The 22349-nt window shown below is 32.4% G+C and overlaps 1 protein-coding gene across 1 annotated transcript in view; it reads left to right on the top strand.

Moving 5' to 3' along the window:
* Positions 1 to 22349, top strand: part of LOC143193385 (lachesin) — a 362619-nt gene that overhangs the window by 69444 nt on the left and 270826 nt on the right. Inside the window, exon 2 of the mRNA XM_076399566.1 lies at positions 21502 to 21584. Within this exon, the coding sequence (XP_076255681.1) occupies positions 21506 to 21584 (79 nt within the window). The 5' untranslated portion in view covers positions 21502 to 21505. The remainder of the gene's footprint in view (positions 1 to 21501; positions 21585 to 22349) is intronic.

The following is a 22349-nucleotide window of genomic DNA, read 5'->3' as shown; positions in this document are numbered from 1 at the left end:
ATTGCGTTTTTGCGCATTGTATCCATAAAAGAAATCTTAATATTTTTCACGGAATCGTCCACTGCCCCTGTGCACAATTGAAGCACTTGTACCACAATTTCTTCCTTAACAGATGGAATCCAGACATGGCGCATCTTTGTTGCTTACTTCCATGGATGATCATTCCACATCATATGAATATAAAAAAAATCAATTGAAGATAGTTTTCAAAAAATTTCGTTCATCAGAAAGATGGAAAGAAGTGGCTAGAGATTCACAACACTTTAAATAAACATAATGTTGAATTATTCCTTAAAAAATACTAATCTTATTAAAATATTTGATAAAATACCTCTGGGTCCCCTCTCATGAGGGAATACTCGGCTGACTAATGAAACAGCTGACCTCCTGGCAAGCAAGGAAGAGGAGCCAACTAATTTAAATAATCTATTTAGCAAAAAAGATGGTAAAACTTACATGAAGAGCCTCTATAGGTCGTTAACCCAACTGTATTGGAACCTCACAAAAATAACAAAGTATGGGAAATTAAGAGGATCTTTTATCAATTCATATACTATAATAAACTTAGAAAATATAAGTCAAGTATATTCGCACGACTACGAATAAGGCACTGCAAGCTAATCCGAATATTTATTGAAGGTACGGTGCCCACCCCTGTGTGATCTATGCCAGACCCAGTTTAGCGTCAGACACATTCTTCTAGATTGTCGGAAACATGGTGATCTGAGGCGATAACTAGAAATATCGAGAAGAATGGAGCAATTGACCCAACCTGAGCAGCTGAACCTGCTGATTAGCTACCTCAAGACCGCAGACCTACTTCAGCACTTGCAACATCCATTAAGAAGTTAACTATTTTAAATACTTTATTATATAACTTATATATACTGTCATTGTTCCTATAGTACTTAATGTTTTATAATTCATTGTAAAGGGTGGATTAGAAGGAACCCATTAGGCTGACGGGTTAAATAAATAAATAAATAATAAATAAATATTTTATAAAAAGTGTTTAAATAAGCCAAATGAATAAAATCAACAATATTTTGAAGGAAAACTAGTTGGGAAAAAAAAAGAAAAGTATGATTAACTAAGGTATCCTAGTTTGAACCAAATCAACCCAGTCGAAGGAAATTAAAACAACGCTACCGATATATTTTTTTCTGAAAACATTATCTAAATGCAAATTCTTCCGAGAGCGTCCTGCTACAAATGATTTAGCAATTTGACTGGAAACTGAGTGATCTCCCGACATTCCATTAAACTAAGAAGCAGTTTAAATAATGAAAACTCATTTAAAAATTGTCCCCGAAGCATGAAATCCTCTTAGTTTACCTAAACTCGGTTTAATCGAACAAATTCTGGCAATGTGCAGCGATAAATAAGGCCACAAAATTTGAATCGCCCTAAAAAGATAATGGAGGAGGAACAGTTGACGGAAAATAGTAGAATCATGGATGTAATTATGAAGGCAGAAAAAAGAGAGGCGATTGTTTTAAATAGTTAATTATGAAGTAGTATTATCTATTATGAGATAGTTCACAAATATTTTTATCTAATATTAACTTCGTGAAAAAGTAATCCACGTTATTAAATTGTATTTTTAACTGGGAACTCGCCCAAGAGATACAAAATTGAATGTATACAAACAAGATAAGCACAAGCCGGGATATATAAATTAGGAGGTAGTACCGAAAGAAAATACAGCCAAATATATTGGTATGATCCGTGATATTAAAACAGGTGAAAGCCACATATATTGAGAAAAAATTTGAAGAACTTAAACTGCAGTGTAAAAAACTGTATTCACTGTTGGTATATAAGCTATGTTTTACCAACAAAACTCGAAACCTTGGCGGACGTAAGGTGCTACATGGTATATTCGTTCCCGAGGGTAGAAACTCTCGATAATTTTATCAAGGGTTGTGTCTAAAATCATGAACAGAGGCTGACTCAGCAGATTAAGTTCAGGTTTTCTGGTTCCTAGATGATGATGGCTTAGTCGAAAAATGATCGGGAGCAAAACTATTTGATTTAATTCACTGGGGTTATAAGTAAAATTCAGTGCACATTAAAAATAGTGACATAGATGTTAAGCCCAAAATGTCCATCTTAGAATAAGTGTCTTGTAACTTTAAAACCATAGCAAATTAGGGTAAAAGCAAACATCTTATTAGTGTCAATTTACTAGATTGCTATAATAAATAATTTTTAAAAATGTTCTTTGACACAGCGTCCCCATCATCGTCAAAACTAATAGCTTATTGGTGTTAACTTACTACTATCTACTATTATTATGACTTCGATAATAAATAATAATAAAACACTGTTAAACCGGTACATCTATTGTAAGGTTTATACATTTATTCCTCACTGATATATTAACAGTTATACTAGCAGAAGAGATGATGGATATAATACGTCAAGAACGTAACAGATAAAAAGCACAATCCTATGGATTCACCCTTAGCTATTGTAATAACAAATCTACCATTGCTTATCATTACCTATCATTACATGCATTAAAAACTGCATAGTATGAGCTACTCAGATAGGTCAGATACTTTAGGACTTTAGGAATATGGTTTGCAATATATGTGTCTATATCATAATGCGCTCATATACATAGCCAAACATTTTCAATCTGTGAGTATTATCAAAATATCATCAAATATCTTACCCGGTCAGCACACTCGTTAGGTGTCAACATGTTAATAAAACATAACAATACAGTGAATAATAAAAAAGCATTGCTAACATATGACAATATTTTGAATAAATACTTGCAGTGTCATCTGAAACTGTAGCAACAACATTTTAATTGAATGTAGGCCAGTCTCGAGTGTACAGCAAATAAAGAATTGGTCCGAATACTAATGGCACACCTTCTTGCATCATCTTCATTAAATAAGCACGCGGCCAAATAAGCCCAGCCCTCAATGGCGTTTAACCACCAGAATGCAAATATTTTGGAGCCTATTGTTGAATAAAAGCCTTCAGGTGCATTCTGATTGAGTATGACCATCTAAATATATATAGAATAAATTATCTCTGGATAAATCTTCATTTTATTCATTTTATCTTCTTCTTCTTCTTCTTCTTAATATTACCGATTTTCGTGCAATGACCTTTTAGGAGATCTACTACTATGTCTTGAACCACCATGCTGGTTTTCGGATACGATAAGATATTTTTTTTGTAGAAATATAGTTAAGTTAAGAACTGGCTTTAAGAAATAGTCCTTGCTGGGATACTAATACTTCTATACTTTTGTATCCGAAATCTCTATTGTTAAAAGACACAAAGAATCCTTCCAAAAACCACAGCGTACTAGGTCACGCGCACTACCCATTAGACCGATGGACGCACAGTAAAACGCTTATAACTATTAAGTTATTTGGAAAGTTATTTTTAAATTTTCAGAGTATATTTGATATACTATTGATTTATGAAACAATAAAAATGATTTGTTTAAGTCCTTACGTCTATTTCGCCCCTTAATATATTATAAGTTGTATCAAACCAATAAGTGACTATAATTAGCATTTAAAAAATATCTAAGTCCTATATTCTTTATTTTGTTATTATGTAATGTCTTATTCGACTCTTCGAAGCTCGACAAAACGTCCGAAATTTCGGCTTTAGACGGCGTTAAGCGTTGAAGCTAACAAACAATTAACATCGATGAACAAGCTCGAGCAAATATAGACCGTAAAAATTAGAACAATAGAAACAATAAATAAATACCCATTCACCTGATGATCTGGAGGGAGAGAAAGATAAGGACGCTATGGCGAAGGAGATTATAAAAACTATTTATTATAGCAATATAGTAAATTAACAATAATAAGCTGTTTGTTTATTATCTTGATTTGTTAGGGTTTTAAAATTACAAAGTACATATATGTCACTGTTTTAATGTGCACTAAGCTATAATTATAACTTCAATGAACTAAATCAAATGGTTTTACTCTCTTTGTAGTTTTTACCTGAGTATATCATCAAGGGCTAGCTGGAATATTTGGCTGCATTTTCCATACGAGATTATTTGCTGATCATATGCTGTTATGGTACTTAATGTAGTAAGAATAAAACATTTATTAGACCAATGATCTAAATTAGTGCTTTTCTTGGAAGTTCCTGTAATATTTTCCCGGAAATAAGTTCAAAAGCAGAAACCTTCTTACGAAAGTGACAAAATGAAGAGGGCGCTTAAAGTCGTTATTACCGTTTAGTTTCCGTTTGATTTCTGGGTTATTTTGCCACGCTGAGTGCTGAATATCCTTCAATACTTTTGTATATGCACAAATGCCTGAGATCTTTTCAATAGCGGAATTAATTTTGACTCCTTCATCGGGAAAATTTATATCAAACAGCCCAACATATGCGTTATCTTGAAGAGTTTCTCAAGGTCTTAAACGTTAAAATAGTTTTGGTTAAGACTGCCTGTCCTTTTTACGATATTATGATTATTTGAATTTCTAGTGTAGAAAAAAAAAACGCTTGACGCACGAATACTAATAATAGCGGAGAATTGTAGAGGCAGTGAGAGAAGGCTTATTATTTGAGAGAAATACGTGACCATATTCGTTGTCATCTCTACTCCGTGCTGTTTACTGGGTGAGAAGTGACACCGGTAGACGCATGGAGGGGATAACTTACCAAGTGATAAAAATTGATGTTATCGAGCGTGATAAAAAATGATATAATTATTAATATGACTATTAAAAAGCAGTGGTTGTTGATAGAAAGTGAATATTTAGGGTTGTATATATTTTTAATGCCACATAATAAAAAAAATTATCCAAAAATATATAAAAAAAATTGTTGAGTGGACACCCCTTATCACTTAGGGTTTTAAAAAATAGATGGTAGCCGATTCTCAGACCTACTGAATATGCAACAAAAATTTTATAAGTATCAGTCAAGCCGTTTCGGAGGAGTATGGGAACGAACATTGTGACATGATAATTGTATATTTAAGATAAGAGCATAGTGCAATAAATTTATTGCATTATAAGTTGTATCAAGTCAGTAAGGAACTATAATTAACTTTTAAAATAATGTCTATATTCTATATTTTATTATTAATTAATGTCTCATTCGATGTTTCGGAGCTCGATAAAACGTCGGAAATATGGGCTTTAAACCGCGTTAAGCGCTGAAGCTAACAAACAATTAACATTGATGAACAAGCTTGAGCAAATATAGACCGTAAAAGTTAGAACAATAGAAATAATAAATACACACCCATTCAGCTGATGATTAGCGAGAGGGGCGGGGAGAAGGACAGGGGCGCTGTGGCGGGAGACATGAATTATTAAAAGAAACCGTTTAACCCATTAGTTGCGTTCGCAGCCAGCATCGTTTTCTTAATTCTTCGGCGTGGTCATTAGGGACCGATCCGTATTTCGGCGGCCTGACGCTGGGTCTCCGCTGGTGGCGTAATTTTGCGACAGGCGCCGACGTCGATCTCGTTAGGGACGAGTAGGGAAGCGGCGATGTTGGTGTGGGGGGAGGGGTGGCGGTTGAATGGCGCGGGTGGGTCCTAACGACAATCCGCGAAGCTGATGCCGCCCATCGCCATTATCCACGATGCAGGGATAATTTATGACTCCGGCATGGGTTACTGTCTGCAATCCGTCCTTTTTGATTATCTTCCTAACTCGCACGATCATCGACATGTAGCTTTAATAGTCGGCGCAATTTCCTCCGTCTTATGTTAACATTTTAGGGGGAACAACAGTGGATATAATGGGTATAACGATATGTACAAAATGTATACTGTTCATTTATTTTTGAAATGTGCGCTAGCTGGATATTTCAAGGAAGACTTGCTGGAAAGTTTTTAACCAAATTTCCTCAAAGGGCGACAATTTTTTCAATGAAAACTGAAAACTATATGCTCTTAAAAAAACAAGCATCTTTAAACAATATGTAACATATTAATTGAAAATTCCCCGGCCTGACAAATAGGTGGCGAAATAGAATGAATTAAATCTATAGTTAGCCCTAGCCATAAAAAATGCGTGTTTAAATTTGACAGTCGTCGGATAATTAGTTTGTGATTTATAGCATTTTTAGTGATTGTTTGTTATTGTGAGAAAAATGGATAAAAATGATTTTCGCGTGTTGATAAAATATTGCTTTTTGAAGGAAAAAAATACCGTTGAAGCAAACACTTGGCTTGATGCCAAGTTTCCAGATACTGCCCTATGAAAATCAATCACAAGGATTGGTATGCTAAGTTTAGATGTGGTGAAATAAGCACCGAAGGCGGTGAACGTAGTGGACGTCCAAAAAGATTGTTACCGATGAAAACATTAAAATAAAGAAGAAACAAATAATCCATAAAAGGATTTTGAATAACCGTAAATTGAAATTGAATGGAATAGTAGAAACTCTAAATATATTAACTGAAAGTGTACACAATATCATTCATGAATATATGGGTACGAGAAAGCTCTGTGCAAAGTGAGTGCCACGCGAGCTCGTTTTTGACCAAAAACAACGACGGGTTGATGATTCGGAGCAGTGTTTGAAGATGATCATGCGTAATAAACCTGAGTTTTTGGGTCGATAGGTGACAATGGATGAAACATAGCTCCATCATTTCACTCCGAAGTCCAATCGACAGTCATCCGAGTGGAGTGCATACGATGAACCCGCTCCAAAGCGTGGAAAAAAGTAACAGTCGGCTGGCAAGGTTATGGCGTCTGTATTTTGGGAAACGCATGGAATAATTTTCGATTGACTGGCTTAAAAAAAAGGTCCATCAACAGCGGCTATTAAATAGCGTTATTATACCGCTTGAAGCATGAAATACCGAAAAACAGCCGTATTTGAAAATAAAAAAAGAATGTGCTGCTTCAGCAAGACAATACATCGTGTCACAAGTCAGTGAAAACGATGGCAAAAATCCATGAATTAAGCTTCGAATTGCTTTTTCATCCACCGTATTCTCCAGATCTGGCGCCCAGCGACTATTTCCTGTTCCCAGATCTCAAAAGAATGCTTACTGGGAAGATATTGTCGTCGAATGAAGAGGTAATTGCTGAAAATGAGGCCTAATTTGAAGCAAAGGACAAATCCTAATAAAAAAATGTTATAGAAAATTTGGAGGGTCGCTATAATCAGTGTATTACCCTTGAAGGGAATTATGTTGAATAAAAATAAACTACTTTTGCCAAAAAAAAATGTGTTTTACTATGGTAGGCCGGGGACTTTTCAGTTGACCTGTTATGCCTATAATTTTCCTTTAAAGGATATTTTATTTCAAGCTTTGTTATCAAAAATTGGTACAATGTATTTTATTTAAAGTATTATAGCGATAGCCGCTACTTTCTCACTATCGAAATAACGATGTATCGATTATCGCTATCCGCGAATCGATCCATTTTTAGGATGTTCATCTTCTAGGAAGTAAGGCGTTGCTTAGACAGGTCACCACTTACAACGTCGGAACAAGTCATAATCAGATGGAGCATGTTCGGGAGAATTCAGGGGGTGGGGCAGTTGTTTCCATTTTAATGTTTTCAAGTTTGTTTTCACCAGTTACGTAGTGCGTAAGTACGTTGTGTGGTTTTGCTCATGTTACTGGCTTTTTTTGCACAGTACTGAGTTCAAACGCATGAATTATAATCGATGGCGATCCCCATTGACGGTTTCATTGAGTAGTGCCTTCAAATCATCCTCTAGAATTTTTTTTGCCTATGTAGACCGCTCTTAGGCTTCGGTGTTAAAATTATCACTTTTAAACGTCGAAACCAGTATTCACATATTGAAATTGATGAAGTTGGTTACATTGTTGTTAAAAAAGCTGCTTCTCTCTTCGCCATTGGAGAACATCTTCAATAGTTCTCATAGCAAACTGAAGAGTTGGAAATCTTTTGAGTGTCTATTATTGCTACTTCTCTTTGCATCCTGGTTGCTTAGAGCTGTCTAATACCACTAGATTTTTTTGATAATTAATGAAACACTTTGCACTGGTTGCTTTATATGCACTAATTACAATTTAAGTGAACCAAGGCGATCTTTAATTGGGGTCTTATAGATATAACTCTGGATAGACATCTAGACTTTGACAACACATGATGAAATACTGACAGACGATGTACCCGAGAGGCCCAAATGCAAAAGTGTTATTTTCGGAAAGGAATTTCCAATGAACTTTTGAGACAATTAAGCACTTGATGAGCCAACTGATTCCAGATGTTCATACGATGAAAAATTTCCAAAATTATCCATTATTTGGCCATCGAACTGAATTACTAAAAATTCCATCTAGTACTCAGTTTTATTGCTTAATAGGCAAAGATTAGAATTGCCGGCTTGGTGGCGCAGTGGTAAAGGCGATGGGACCGTCCTCCTACTGTTGCGATAGCCGCGGGTTCGAATCCTACTGGGGCATCGTCGTAAATTTATGTTTGTGATTGTTTAAAATTTGTGAATGTTCTAGGCAAGAGTGTCAAATCCGACAAGGAAAATGATCCCAGTCACGCCAGTAACCAGGCTAGGTAAGACCGGATGTCTTCTGGGATGATTTCTAAAGTTGGTGACTCGTCAGTCAGTAGGCTTAATACTGAGGACCGTCGTTCGAAGCCCACGTTAAACTTTAGGCCCAGTCCAGATAAGCCCACAGTTGGTAAAAGGAGGCTTTAAAATATATATAAAAATAATTTTTTTTTTGTAGGGTACTGTGATTTGATGTTGAAAAGCGAATCTAGTGATAAAAGCAATATTCACATATAACATTTAAGCGTAATATTAATGCTAATAAAGTTTTGCTGTTAGTTATGGTAGGATTGGCCATGTATAATGTTTTAGGGTAAATTAGATGGCTCGGTGAATTGAGGTAAAATGAAATGAATCAGTGGTATTTACATTATGTGACCGTTATTTATTGAAGTAGTATAAAAATGTGGAAAATACGAAATAGTATTGTGCTGCTATTCGCTATGTAAAATTCGACATGCCTCAAGGTCGCTACAATGTATTACAAACTACAAAACCTGAATGAAACATCGCTCTGTCAAACATCTCAAAAGCTATAAAACTAAATTGTATATAAGATATCCTAATTGAAATATTCAGTAACAATAAAATTATAGTTGAATTAAATTTTAATTAAAGTCGTTTTCTACCATCTCTTCGTCCGCATTGATGTTGCTACGGGAGTAAGTAACATTTTTTCTAACGATAATTTTTAGGTGCTAATAATGTCTCGACATAACGAAATTTTCATTAACATAATTATGGCTATTTCCTTAGGAAAGCCTCCATTAATTTCCTCTTATTCCTATCGTGATGGGGTATCTTTTATAGGGTTCTTTGTTATTTTAATACATTTAGGGTTAAGTAATGTTTATTGTGTTTTAAGGAAGATCTTCAAGATTATCGTCAAAATTCGGTAGCGTATTAAGAGGATTATTTTTTGGATATTATAGTTATTTAACACAAGAAGTAGGATACAAGAGAATGTCTCTACATCTCTCCACATTGATGACGTTTTTCTATTTAGTATTATTGAGTTATTCAGTATGTACAAACTTTAATTATGGATATCACTGAAAATTGCATTTGTAGTATTAGTTTTGAAGGTTGATTTGAACAAATCTTTTGCCGAAGCACATCACACTATTTTAAGAATTTATGGTAATGCCGTTTAGAGGAGATGAAATTACTATTTCAACATCGCAGTTCCACTGCCTTTAGGTTACAAAAAGGAGGTCTGTGCGCCGTATTGTGACTATCGGTATAAAGTAAAAAACTCAGGTACAGGTTATCCCAGAAGAATTTTCCTGTGAATATGATGGAATCATCAAGATATCTATTAGGAGCTGTTAAAACTGAGTGAAACTGCTAATGCAGATGCCCACTAACCTTAATTGATTTGAGCTAAAACCAAATCACATGTTTGATAATATTGGAGTTTGTAATCTACGATGGGACTAGAAACTTTTTCAGGGCACTTTTTTTGTCTGGTTAGTAGTCAAATGTTGTATCAATCTGAAACCTAAAATTATAATAAACTAGCGACCCGCCCCGGCTTCGCACGGGTGCAATGCTGATACTAAATTAAATACACTACAGAAAAAATATGAACGTTGTATATAAAAACATAGCGGCCCGCTCCGACTTTGCACGGGCATAAAATATATATGCCTATGTCACTCAATGAAAACATGATTAAAATCGATCCAGTATTTTTGGTTCATTCATTACTGCCCTTGGCCTGCACGCATTAAATTTGGAGTAAAACAATTCCTCTTCCCCTATACTTACTATGAAGATTTCCTGCTATCTTTGGAATATCTAAATTCATACAATTTTTATTACATTACACATTTTTAAACGCAAATTTTAAATTTGTAATATCTCGGAAAATATTTGTTTAATTTACATGCTATAAGGAACCATATTGATCTATATTAATTGCACACTGTATTTAAGGTACTTAATTCGATAAGGATTAATGCCGTATTGCTTAAAATAGCTTCGTAAATAAGCCATTTTCTCACGTAAAAAGTAAACAATAAAAATGGTTAATGTGGGTTATCCCTAAAAGATAAACATATACCATCGCGGACTTTTTTGTAGACCTTTTTATGGTGTACAATACTGTAGTACATTAATTTGATCTAACTCGTAGGGTTAGGCAGCGTTTTTGCTAATTGCTAAATAAGCCTAAAAAATAGGTTAATTTACGACATCACGTTAGAAACCTCTAAAATTAGCAATGTTGCCTTAGTATATTATGCATGTATTATACATATAAACCTTCCTTTTGAATCACTCTATCTATTGAAAAAAACCGCATCAAAATCCGTTGCGTAGTTTTAAAGATTTAAGCGCACATAGGGATATAGGGACAGAAAAGGCGACCTTGTTTTATACTATGTAGTGATTAAACAACTCGTCTTTGGGTATTCGTTTACTCAAGGAAGAGAGAAAATAAATTGTATTTAATTTACGACCTTGTTTTATCTCCTGCATCTCAGCACATACCAAGTTACGATAAAACAAATAACTTATTAGTATTAGTTATAGTAAATACCAAACAAGACAACTTATTAATCTTATATTATTAATATAATTAACGCAACGAAATATTGTGGACTTTAAATAAGTTAAGGGTATAAACCATAGCGACCCGTTGGGAGGCTACGTGTAAATCTCCCCAACTGCATTCCCTTAATAATTTATCTCAGTTTCCATTAATTTTCTGCATGGACGGCCTCCGTTGAAATACGGTTATAAAAGTTTCGAACCTGGCCGCGTTACTTCTTCTGCTTGTTATTAAGACAGGTAATATGGAAGCCAGTGGATGCGGATGTAAACATAAAAATGCAACTACCATCAGCGGGAAGTTTATGCATGGTTCCTTATATTCTCTGTCGGGATTACCGGTTACTAAATAAATTTATATGACTTTACATATGAAAAAATTTAAAAAAATTATGTTTAGGTTTGCCTTTTATTTAAAATTATTAAAGGGAAATACAGATGCTTTTTAATTTTTTCTATAAACGATAACATCAGTACTATAGTTATTATCTATTTAATCCATCTAACCAGAAATTCAAGTGAGTGGTGAAATAACGATATCGACGATACCGATCTTGCAGCAGAATTTGATCAACTAAAATTAATTATAGTTGAAATGGGAATCCAGTGAAGGTTCGGGTATAGAAATTAGAGGATGTATTATTTTAAAACGGATACTCCAAATAAGAAACAAATACCAAAGAAAAACAGGAAAGAGGAACAACTTTCTTACTTTACATAACAGACATCGCAGACAGAACCAAGATCGAGTTGGAGGCCCAGTAAAAGCAGTAGTGAACTTTCAGCGATAGTGAACTATATACGAACAGTTGCACATGAGTATAAAGAGAAGAACATCGCAACTCCGTCTATAAAAACGAAAAAGAAATCTACAGATGCGCAATGCTTAAAACATCAAAACCGCTGCATCATATACAGGTTTTATTTTGACAATATAAAAACAATAGCTAGTATCCGAAGAACTAGTCACAAGTTAATCAAATCAATCACTTGTGATACTACTCGTTTAGATGAACCTTTGTCATCACCATATAAGACCAGTTCAGCTTGTAAAATAAGAAATAGAATCAGACAACAAACCAACAATAACTTAAGGGCAGAATCTTTATTTTAATATTGCATCTCTCTGCTAATTTTACTTTATATCTGACTCTAATAAAAATATTATATATAATCGTTTAAAACAAAAGAGAATCCTTAACATACTAGGGAAGGAAAGAAAAGTTATAGTGCAGAAATTTAATCAATAACTTGATAGGCTTTAGGATTGCTGTTCCTTTGTATAAAGCTACGGCAGACCTAATAAAAAATACGATTTTAGGTGAAAAGCCAGAATCTCATTTGCATCGCAAATTCGACAAATCCCTTTCGTAATATATGATTCAGATCTTTCACCGCTCTAATCCAAGGAAGAAATATTTGGACACGCGTTACTCCTCTTATGTGGATTGAAATAATCTCCAAATGTTTTAATATTTTTATGTCAATTATTTCTTAAATATTTTTAATTGGATAAGATGTATAAATACTTGAATTTTAAGTTATTAGCTATTAAATAACGTTTAAATATTAAATAATCGAATAAAATAAAATAAAATAATGGATGTTACAGTTTGGGATTCATCATACAGTAATAAATATTACAGTAAAGTGTAATAAATTACAATTTGAGCGATTGATAGATCGTTTTCTTCCATTTGATTAGCCTCCAGAAATAAATCCTGATTTCGTGCTTTTATAATATAGAGCTAAATATGTATTGTAAAAATATTTGTTGAAATATTTTGTCACTATTTTAGAAGGTTGGACAAAATAATTCCTGCCAATATTTTCCAGCATGTAGTAAATCTTTTTTGATAATTAAGTAGTATTTTAATGGTTATGATGATTTTGCAAAACTACTTGGCGCGGTTGTTACGCATTTACTTTAACCAGAATAAATTTTATTTCTGATAACAATAATTTATTTTGGAAAAAAGGAAATATTGATGCTTGAAATAATATGAGTTTATATTTGCGCTAAAACGCTGGAATTATAATGACCTTTCACTTTAGGAAACATTAGACAGTTTTATCATAATGCATTGCTATAAGTACTTCGAGTTATAATTATTGTTTATTAAGATATAGGCTTAATAAGGCAATACTTAATACTATTTTGCTTAATACCTTTATAATGCTTGAAGTGTTACATAAATAAATTGGCGATCAAATTTGAGGATTCGTTTCAGTTGTTTTGTTTATTGTAATTACACTGTATTTACTTTAACCATCTACTGTTGATTACTTTTACAACGTTGAATATTAACCCTTATTTTTCAGTAGTTGCATATCATTACGTGATAACTGATATTCTAAACAAATATTCTATTTGAACTGCTATTTTATATATTTTATATCAAATAATTATTCCCTTGTTCCAAAGTTTCATCATCAGCATTTAACCAACTATATAATACCTAAAAAGACTTAATAGCAATATAACTCGATCCTTTTTACTTTACTGGGCTTCACTGAAAAATGTATCTAAAATTTTCTATATACGAAATTCTAAGAAAAAGTTCAGAGTTCAGACTTTTTGTTAAATAATAATATATAAACAGCCTTTATTACATGCTTTTTAGCTAGTGTACACTGTAGTTGCAATAACCTACTAAATGCATTTATGCGTCCTTGTATTGTAGCATATGCTTTAAAATTATAGCATAGTAGTTGTAACAATTCATATTTTTAATCAGACATGATTCAACGTTAAGCTGCATAGGCAAACAAATTAATCACAAAACTATTTTAAATTTCATTTTAAAAATATCTTCTCTAATTCTTTTACTATGCTAATTATAATATAGAAGGAAATAAAAGTATATATTTGTATTTATTTCAAATATCAGAGTCTCTAATTTAAAATTAAATTCATTTATATGCTATTTTTCAGTAATAAAACTCGTGGGTATGTAATGGACAGGGAGCGGATATTTTTTCAAATATAATATCCTGAAGAGCATATTTGAAATTGAGTATCAAATAATTAAACTTGTTTTAAGATACGAGTACGTACGACATATTCAACAGGATATTTGTATGCTTAGTTAATATGAAACTAAAATGTTGATAATAAATGTGGATTTTACTAAAAATGTTATTAGCATAGTAAATGTATAGTAATAAAGGATATTAAAGTTTTATTTTATAGTACTTTATTTAAGGTTTTGATCTATGATATAAGGTTATGTTTGAAGATTTTGGTAGGATATCGGCCGTTACCTCTCATTGTTTGATCTCATGATCTTAGCTGAAATGGTTTTGATTCCTACTCTTCAGTACTATTATGCAAATATCCTCTTTCTACAAGTTAACACTTTATTAGATGTACTCAAAAGTAACGATAGTTTTAGTAACATGGGATGTGTTGGTTCGATTGGTATGATTTTTTTTTATTGGGTTGGCAAACATACCTAGAAAATATTTATTAATTTGCTGCCATTTGGGTTGTTTCCTATTTCTGTCTGCATATTTCTAACTTTTGTATAAATAACGGATTAGAGAATTTTAAGATCTAATCGCTTTTAGCTTTTATTTGGCTTGTTGGAAAACTTTTGTTTAAAAATAGCGCTGTAGTCATGCTGTTATCTATATATTCGACAGATATGGCCCTGTTTTACTTCAATTTCTTCGTAGATTCTAAAAAGGACACGAGGATAATGTGTTCCCGAACGTAACAATAACTAAAACAAATATTAAAACATTGAGAGGACTTCGGTTTAATATAAATACCATTCAACATACTGTATTTTTTTGCATGATGGTAACGCTGCTTGTGTGTAAATAATGCGATACGTGTATTTTATTCGTCTGAATGGCCTCAATATTTAGTATGAGTTATAAACTACGATCCTCTGCAGTTAGCCTACCAACTGGCGAGTGACCAAATTTAGAAGACATCCAAGAAGTCATCCGATCTTAACTAGCCTAGTTACTGGCGCGACTGGGATCATTTTCCTTGTTGGATTTTACCTGGGACAATCACAAACATAAATTTACAACCATGCCTAGCAGGATTCGAAACTGCGACTATCGCAAGAGTAGGTGGATCGTCCTATGGCCTTTACCACTGCGCCAACCCAGCCGACAGGTGTCAATATTGTTATATTCAGTCAGTTATTACTCATGTTGTTGCTATGACTAGTTTATTGCTGTCAAACACTGCCATAGTCCAAATGATAATGTGCCCATACACACAGTTAAACAGATTCAACCATGGTTAGAGCATTATTAGAGTATCTTTGAGCATCTTTCTTTCCTAGTAGACTCGTCAGACCTCAACATAGTTCAACCATTATGGGTAGTTTCAGAAGATAGTCAACATTTGATTTCTACCTTAAATATCATTGAATAAATTGGCGAATGTTTTGATATAACACGAGACAACATATCGTTGAAAACTTTCTGGCTCTCTACGAATCTATTTTGCGGAGAATTGCATTTATTTATAAGCAAATGGTGGCTCTACATCTTATTAATTAATATATATCTATATATATGTTTATTATTTATGGGTATTGATGTAATTTTGTTTATCCACTGTCAGTTTTTAATATTTAATGGTAATTATTTAGATGAGGATAACAATAATATGAATGAATATATAAAATTCTTTCTGAGACAGGAGAAATCTTGTTCTTTTCCAAACTCACCTCGTACTCGTAATCTGGGAATGAAAAGGAATATACGACAATATTAACTCAATGAAATTTATATCGAAATCAAATCTGACTATTTTAATTAACTCATCGTTGTTGTTCTATCTAAAGATTTGCCGCTTATTTTCGTTCGCTATTAATTTGATCTATAATTTTTTGTTTGAGCAATAATTATTGTCAGAAGCTGAAGCCTGCTCTTAACATTAGACGTTATAAAGCGCTCGAGGGGACAAATTGCTGCTCTCTCGAATAATTTATGTTTGTTCCTGACATAATTCTATATAGCATATTTCCATCAATTTTTACAGCGCGAAATAACTAACTCTAGGAAGACTTAGGAATTTTATTAATCGTCATTTTGATCTAACTAACGTAGATTGAGGGATTATTGTAGCTTTTTTTTCTCTCGTTTTATCGATCTTAATATTAAGATAGTATGTACACTACCGTTCAAAAGTTTGGAAATATCCTATTTTTACAAGCTATAAAAATACTGCTATCAAACCTAAGATAAGCTTACAAGCTCCAGTTGAGAATACACTTATAGATTAAACAAGTTCGTGTGGTTGGGTTGGATTCAATCTTCTGATTTCCTGCGTGTTGTACAGCAGCAGTGTTGATTCCAAGTTTCTGTGATTTCGCGAGCTTATTTTATGTTTTAAGGCACTTCGTGCATCCATTTGATTTCGAGTTCATCGTGCAGCTCTTGGTTGCGTAGCGATAAGCATTGGTAGTTAATTATAGAATTTTGTTTTGGGTGTGTTGGATTACTAGTTGTTTTGATGTTTTAGTGCAACCTATAGGTTCAAATTGGCTTTATGATTGATCTCTTTGACTTTATTCAAGTTCTCATCTTTCGACTAACCAGTGCAGTTGCTTGGTTTTGAGTCTAATCTGCTTTGCTTTTTGTCTAACATGATGTTTCCAGTTTAACCTACCATCGAGATATACTCCGTAAGTATTTAGCTGATTCTGATTAAGGAATCGGGTGATCCATCAAATGATATAATTAGGTTTTTGTCAATTCGTGGTAATGCAAAATTAACATGGATAGATTTGGAGCTATTAAGCTGTATTTTTCAGTTTCTTGCCCATTTGTGGATCGTGTTGACCGCTACTTGTACTTTTTCCACTATCTCAGACAGAGATACGTCTTTTGCAATAATAACTATGCCGTCTGCAAATATCCCAAGTACTGTTCCTTTTGTTGTTGCGATATTAGTAGTATAAAGCTGATATAGGAGTGGTACCAATATACTACCCTCTGAATTCAATCGAAATAGGGTTAAATGTTGAGAATGCCCCTTCATGTGAGACTCTTTTCCGAAAATTATGATTCCAGCTATCGACAATAGTTCACGGTAGCAATTGGGTCATTTTGAAGATCAATTCCGAAAGCCACATCCGGTCCAGAGAGCTTGAGAGCTTCGAAAGCCTTTTTAACAGCCGCAGTTACTCTGCGCATTTAGTCGATCGTCTATTAGTGACTTCTAAATCCAAACTAGAAATCTGGGATTTCTATAAATAGATTAATATATTCTAATAGCAGTTTCTCAAATAATTTTTATATCGCAGGTGGTTGCTAAATATGCCTGTAAGTTACTATACTATACTGTATGATGTTTCAATAATAGTTACAATAGCTTATAAGCGCATAAAGTGGCAAAGAGAAAACATATTTCCCTCAAACATTGAAGTGATATTTGTTCATTGTGCCAAGAAAAGGGTATTTCATGTTAAAAATTTCAGAGAGTCGGAGTTTCATGTGAAAATGTATAATGTACTTTTTTATGAAAATTAGCGATTGGGCGAAGTCAAAACTAGAAGAACTTGGGCCTCTCAAATCAACAACAGATCAAAATTTGTTATAATGTTATCGAAACGAAATTGAAGTTTAACTGCGTCTATATCATTAAAATTTATGGAAAACCGAATAAAGAAGGCTATATCAACAAACTTCAAGAAAAAGCGACTTCTCTGGTGTCAATCCAATTGGACGCAGTTTTATTTTTTACAAAATGATGACTAAACATTCGTCAAAAGTATACTAGGATATATAGTTTACAAAACAAGCATTAAACGAAGAACTTTGAAAATAATGAAGTAGCAGTCATAATAACCAGAAATTGAATTAGGTCTGTCTAAAAAGCATAGAGTCATGGAATAATAGAGGGACAATTTAGTAAGGATCTCTGGAGAAAAGTTTAAAAGCCTCCAGTATATAAATGTTATAATAATCGCAATTGCAATCGCAGAAATTCGATTGGTTAGTTTAAAATTCCATTATAGGCATGTGTGAAAAATATTTTGTTGTGGTGGCATTTGATTGGTGAATTCCTAAAACATGTTTATTAAATAAATTTCAATAAAAATATAAGAAGCATATAAACTTATATATAAACAATATATGACATAGTAAATAAAATAAATAAAATATAAAATTTGTATGTAAATAGATATCTATAAAATATGAACATAAAGTAGTAAAATAAAAATATATGTGATATATACAAAAGAAGAACTTTACTTTCGCATTTCTTTAATGCCATCGATATAATAGGATCAGTTTTTTGTTTCTTTTATAGAAAACAAACTTTAATAAAATTCTATTTCCTACAAAATATATAAACTTATTTAATCTAAAAATATAGAGTACACCTTATCATTATTTATAACATTTTATATTGAAAATTGTTATGTATTGTACAATGACAAGGTTTAAATTTACATTTTTAAAAAGATATCTGTCAAAATTACTGTGGTACTATTGACGCGGCAAGATTTAGGAATAAAATAAAGAATAATAAAACAATCATTGCTCAGTGGCCTATTAGATACAGCCTTGCATCTATAAAGTTATAGATGTATTTATCTCATCTTCTTGAACTAAATAGTATCTAAACAACTAATAAAAAATGGTCTAATAATTACTTGGATTGGACCTACTGCTTACTGGCCAGTGACCAACTAGGAGATCATACCAGATGATATCCGCTCTTACCCAGGCTGGTTACTTGCGTTATTAGGATCAATTTCCTCATAGGATTTTGCATTCCTCATACATTTTGCATAAATGACAATCATATATTTACGACTATACCCCAACAGTATTCAAAGCCGAGACTATCGCAACAGTTGAAGATTCATTCAGCAAATGATGGATTCTTTTGTTTAACATACTTATTGAGCGATTTATATTTTATGTAGATGTTTGCGATGTTTTATGATAGCACCAAACGATCTTGATTGAAAAGACAGGCAATATATTAATTCAAAGCAAGTCAATATTTTCATTTGTGAACTTAAGCTAAAATAAATTTATTTCGTACTACCTTAGGAATATTTACATCGTCTATTTATTGGTAATTAGGTTAAAAACAGGTGTAAGTGTGTGTGTACAAGACACGAGTAATATACATACATGCTTAAACCGGATTATTTGAGATTTTTGAATTTTTTCAATCGATTTTGAATTATAACGATCGGTATTTATTATAATTTGATGATACTGAATATATTTATACATAAAACAAATAAACAATCAAAGAAATACAGCAATGGAATCATCATCAGTCATCCGGAGAGTGGATATCATAAGTTGCCTATGAAGTCTATTTACATTATGAGTATAGTGTACTGTATTAGTAGAAAATATGTGTAAATAAAATCATATCATTATAAAATCATCATATGTTATGGCTGCTAATTTTTCTGGCTACATCAACCACGCAAAATAATTTTAAGAAATATTAATAATTGTCTGATTATGAGAATATGAAACTTATTGGATGTTTAGGAGAAATATTTATAAATCTTATTAATAAAATACTTAAAATTATTAATAATATACTTGCTTACATTTTTCAAACAAAGAAAGGAAACAAATTATTGTAAACCATCTTTTAAGGGTTGAAAGTTAACTAACCAAAATAAATATATCACCTGACTAATTAATTAACATATTAATATGCAGAAATATCCTTCGCGTTCCCTCCCTTTGCAATAATTAAATATAAACTAGAGGAAACGTAATGCAGTGTAATTGCTTTTCATATTTTAGTAATATGCGCGCGTAGAAAACTTGACGGGGTTGATTTCAAGAACTTCGACCTACGTAGGTAATTAATGATATTGAAATGACAAGGCTGAATTTCCTCAGTTTAAATTAGGCAAACGTGACGTGTCTCATTGATTAGCTTTCCTTGAAACTGCATTGTTCTAGTTATAGATTAAACTTACTGTCAAAATCATGTTTCCATTGTTCCTTATTATGAAAATATCTGATTATATATAGCACATGGAAATTGCTCAATATCTCTGGCCGGTGCCAAATGGGATGTAGATAGGCGTGAAAACTTATTAACGATATTTTAGAATATTCAGTTTTCAGTTTGAATTTTATAGCAAAAAGTTTAATATAGCTCTTCATTACAAATAATATTTGTTTTAGTCTATTTTGAGCAATAAACAAAAGATTATTTGTTAATACAACAACCTATGTTGTCTCTTTTTGTTTAGTTTTGGTAATGCATTTGAAATTGCATCTGTAGTTATTTTAAATGATTGTTGCTTTAAGTCCCCAAAATATTTTACTTTTACCCCATAGATTTCGATCGCAAACAAAATAGCAAATCGGAATCCGCAACAAAGCTAGAAAAAGATATAGAAGCTGCTGTATCAAAGCGTTGTACCAGATAATTACAATATCATATGAGTAAGAATACAAATGACAACTCTACAATCCTGGCTCGCCACAGTGATTACCAACTTCATTAATAATTGATTTTCTAGAAGCTTTATTTCATGATAACCAACAAACGATGGACGAATTTTAAACATTGAAAACATAGAGAAAGCTGATGATGAAATATTATTTAAACGGCTTCTCGTATTTCATGATTTTATACTATTTTATCAATTCTTCCGTATTGTTTTAAAACTAGACATCTATCTATAACCATTTGTAATACCCATACATACCCCATACTTAGGCACGTTGGGGTAGGTTACTGAGTTAAGATACGACATCTAGTGCATAGGTGAAGAATTAGCTCAGAGAGAGAGTTAAACATTTCTATCAAATGAAAAGTGAGTGAATGTCTCACATAGTTCTGTGGGAAGTGAAGAAGAATAAATAGGACACTAACACATTTCAAGGTCAAAGCGGTTTATCGTTGATAATGACAGGGCTTGGTTAAGAGAGCTCGAATTCCTACTGCATCAACAGACATAGAGAGACTTTCCCTAAGAGCTGACTTTGAAATTATGATGTAATGATCTTTAAAATTTCTTTCTTGTGTTTAAATATTCTTCAATTAATATTCAACGAAAATCCATGTACTTCAAAAGATTTATTAAATTTTCAGTTGTGCGATATAACTAAATCAGGAGAATATGGCAATTGCGAAGTGATATTAGTTGAATCCTTGATGAGGTACTGAAAAGAGCCGATGCTGCGCTACAAGGCGAATTAGTTAAAAAATATGATGTGATCGTAGTACATTTGATATATTATTTATTATTTATGGAAAATAATTAAATTTTTGACCACCATGGCTGATAAAGACCGTTCTCTGATCTTTGTTTTATAATTCATAATAGGCATACTAATAATTTTTAAATTTTAATGGCAACGCTTAGAAAAATTTATAAATGCCAAGCTGTGCCTATATTATATTTTAGGATTAGTTTGTTATTTTAATTATAATGAAACTAATAATTTATTTTGTTTCAGAAAAATGTCTAGGCATAAAATGGTTGTAAATCGCGATCAACGATTTATCATGTCTGTCATCATTCTACAGATTATTTTTAAAGGTAAGATACTTATTTATTGTAAATTTCAAATAATCGTAATATTACAACTGATATATATACATATATATATATATATATATATATATATATATATATATATATATATATATATATATATATATATATATATATATATATATATATATTGCAGTCATGTTTTTTAAATGTTATTTTGCGTAAGTAATCATTGAAAGTCATATGAGATAATTAAAAATACATAGTCAGATTCATAATCGGCGAGTATTAATGCTCATTTAATTTGGCATCCATTATTTTGGTGAAAAAAAGTAATATTTTTTGGGTAACCTCCAGATAGGCGCAACATTAATTATTAATAATAGCAATATTAATTATTAATAATTGTGACTTTCTGATTCAGTTGAATACTAATTTTCATAAAGAAATACTTTCGTTCGTAGAATATAGAACTTATTTTACACCAAGGAAACGAATTATTTCACATAACCAAAACATTAATGCGTTTTCTGCACTAGTGCATTCTGCAATATAGATTGTTCAACGAACGACTGTCGTATGGTTTGGTAGAACCCCATCCTAAATGAAATATATCGATTCGTACTGACTGCTTTTTACGCTCAAACGTGATTGAAGTTTCGTTACTTAAATTGAAATGTCCCCGGCCTGATACATATATGGCGCTACTAGAATTAAATCCATATGTTTTATAGTTAGCCCTGACCCTCAAAAGATGTGTGCATAAATTTGACAGCTATCGGATCATTAGTTTGTGAACTATAGCATTTT

The sequence above is a fragment of the Rhynchophorus ferrugineus genome, unplaced genomic scaffold, assembly GCF_030347505.1.
Source record: "Rhynchophorus ferrugineus isolate W39M unplaced genomic scaffold, kcgeb_rfMv2 rfM3, whole genome shotgun sequence".
NCBI classification, from domain to species: domain Eukaryota; kingdom Metazoa; phylum Arthropoda; class Insecta; order Coleoptera; family Curculionidae; genus Rhynchophorus; species Rhynchophorus ferrugineus.
This window is presented reverse-complemented; position numbering and strand designations above follow the sequence as displayed.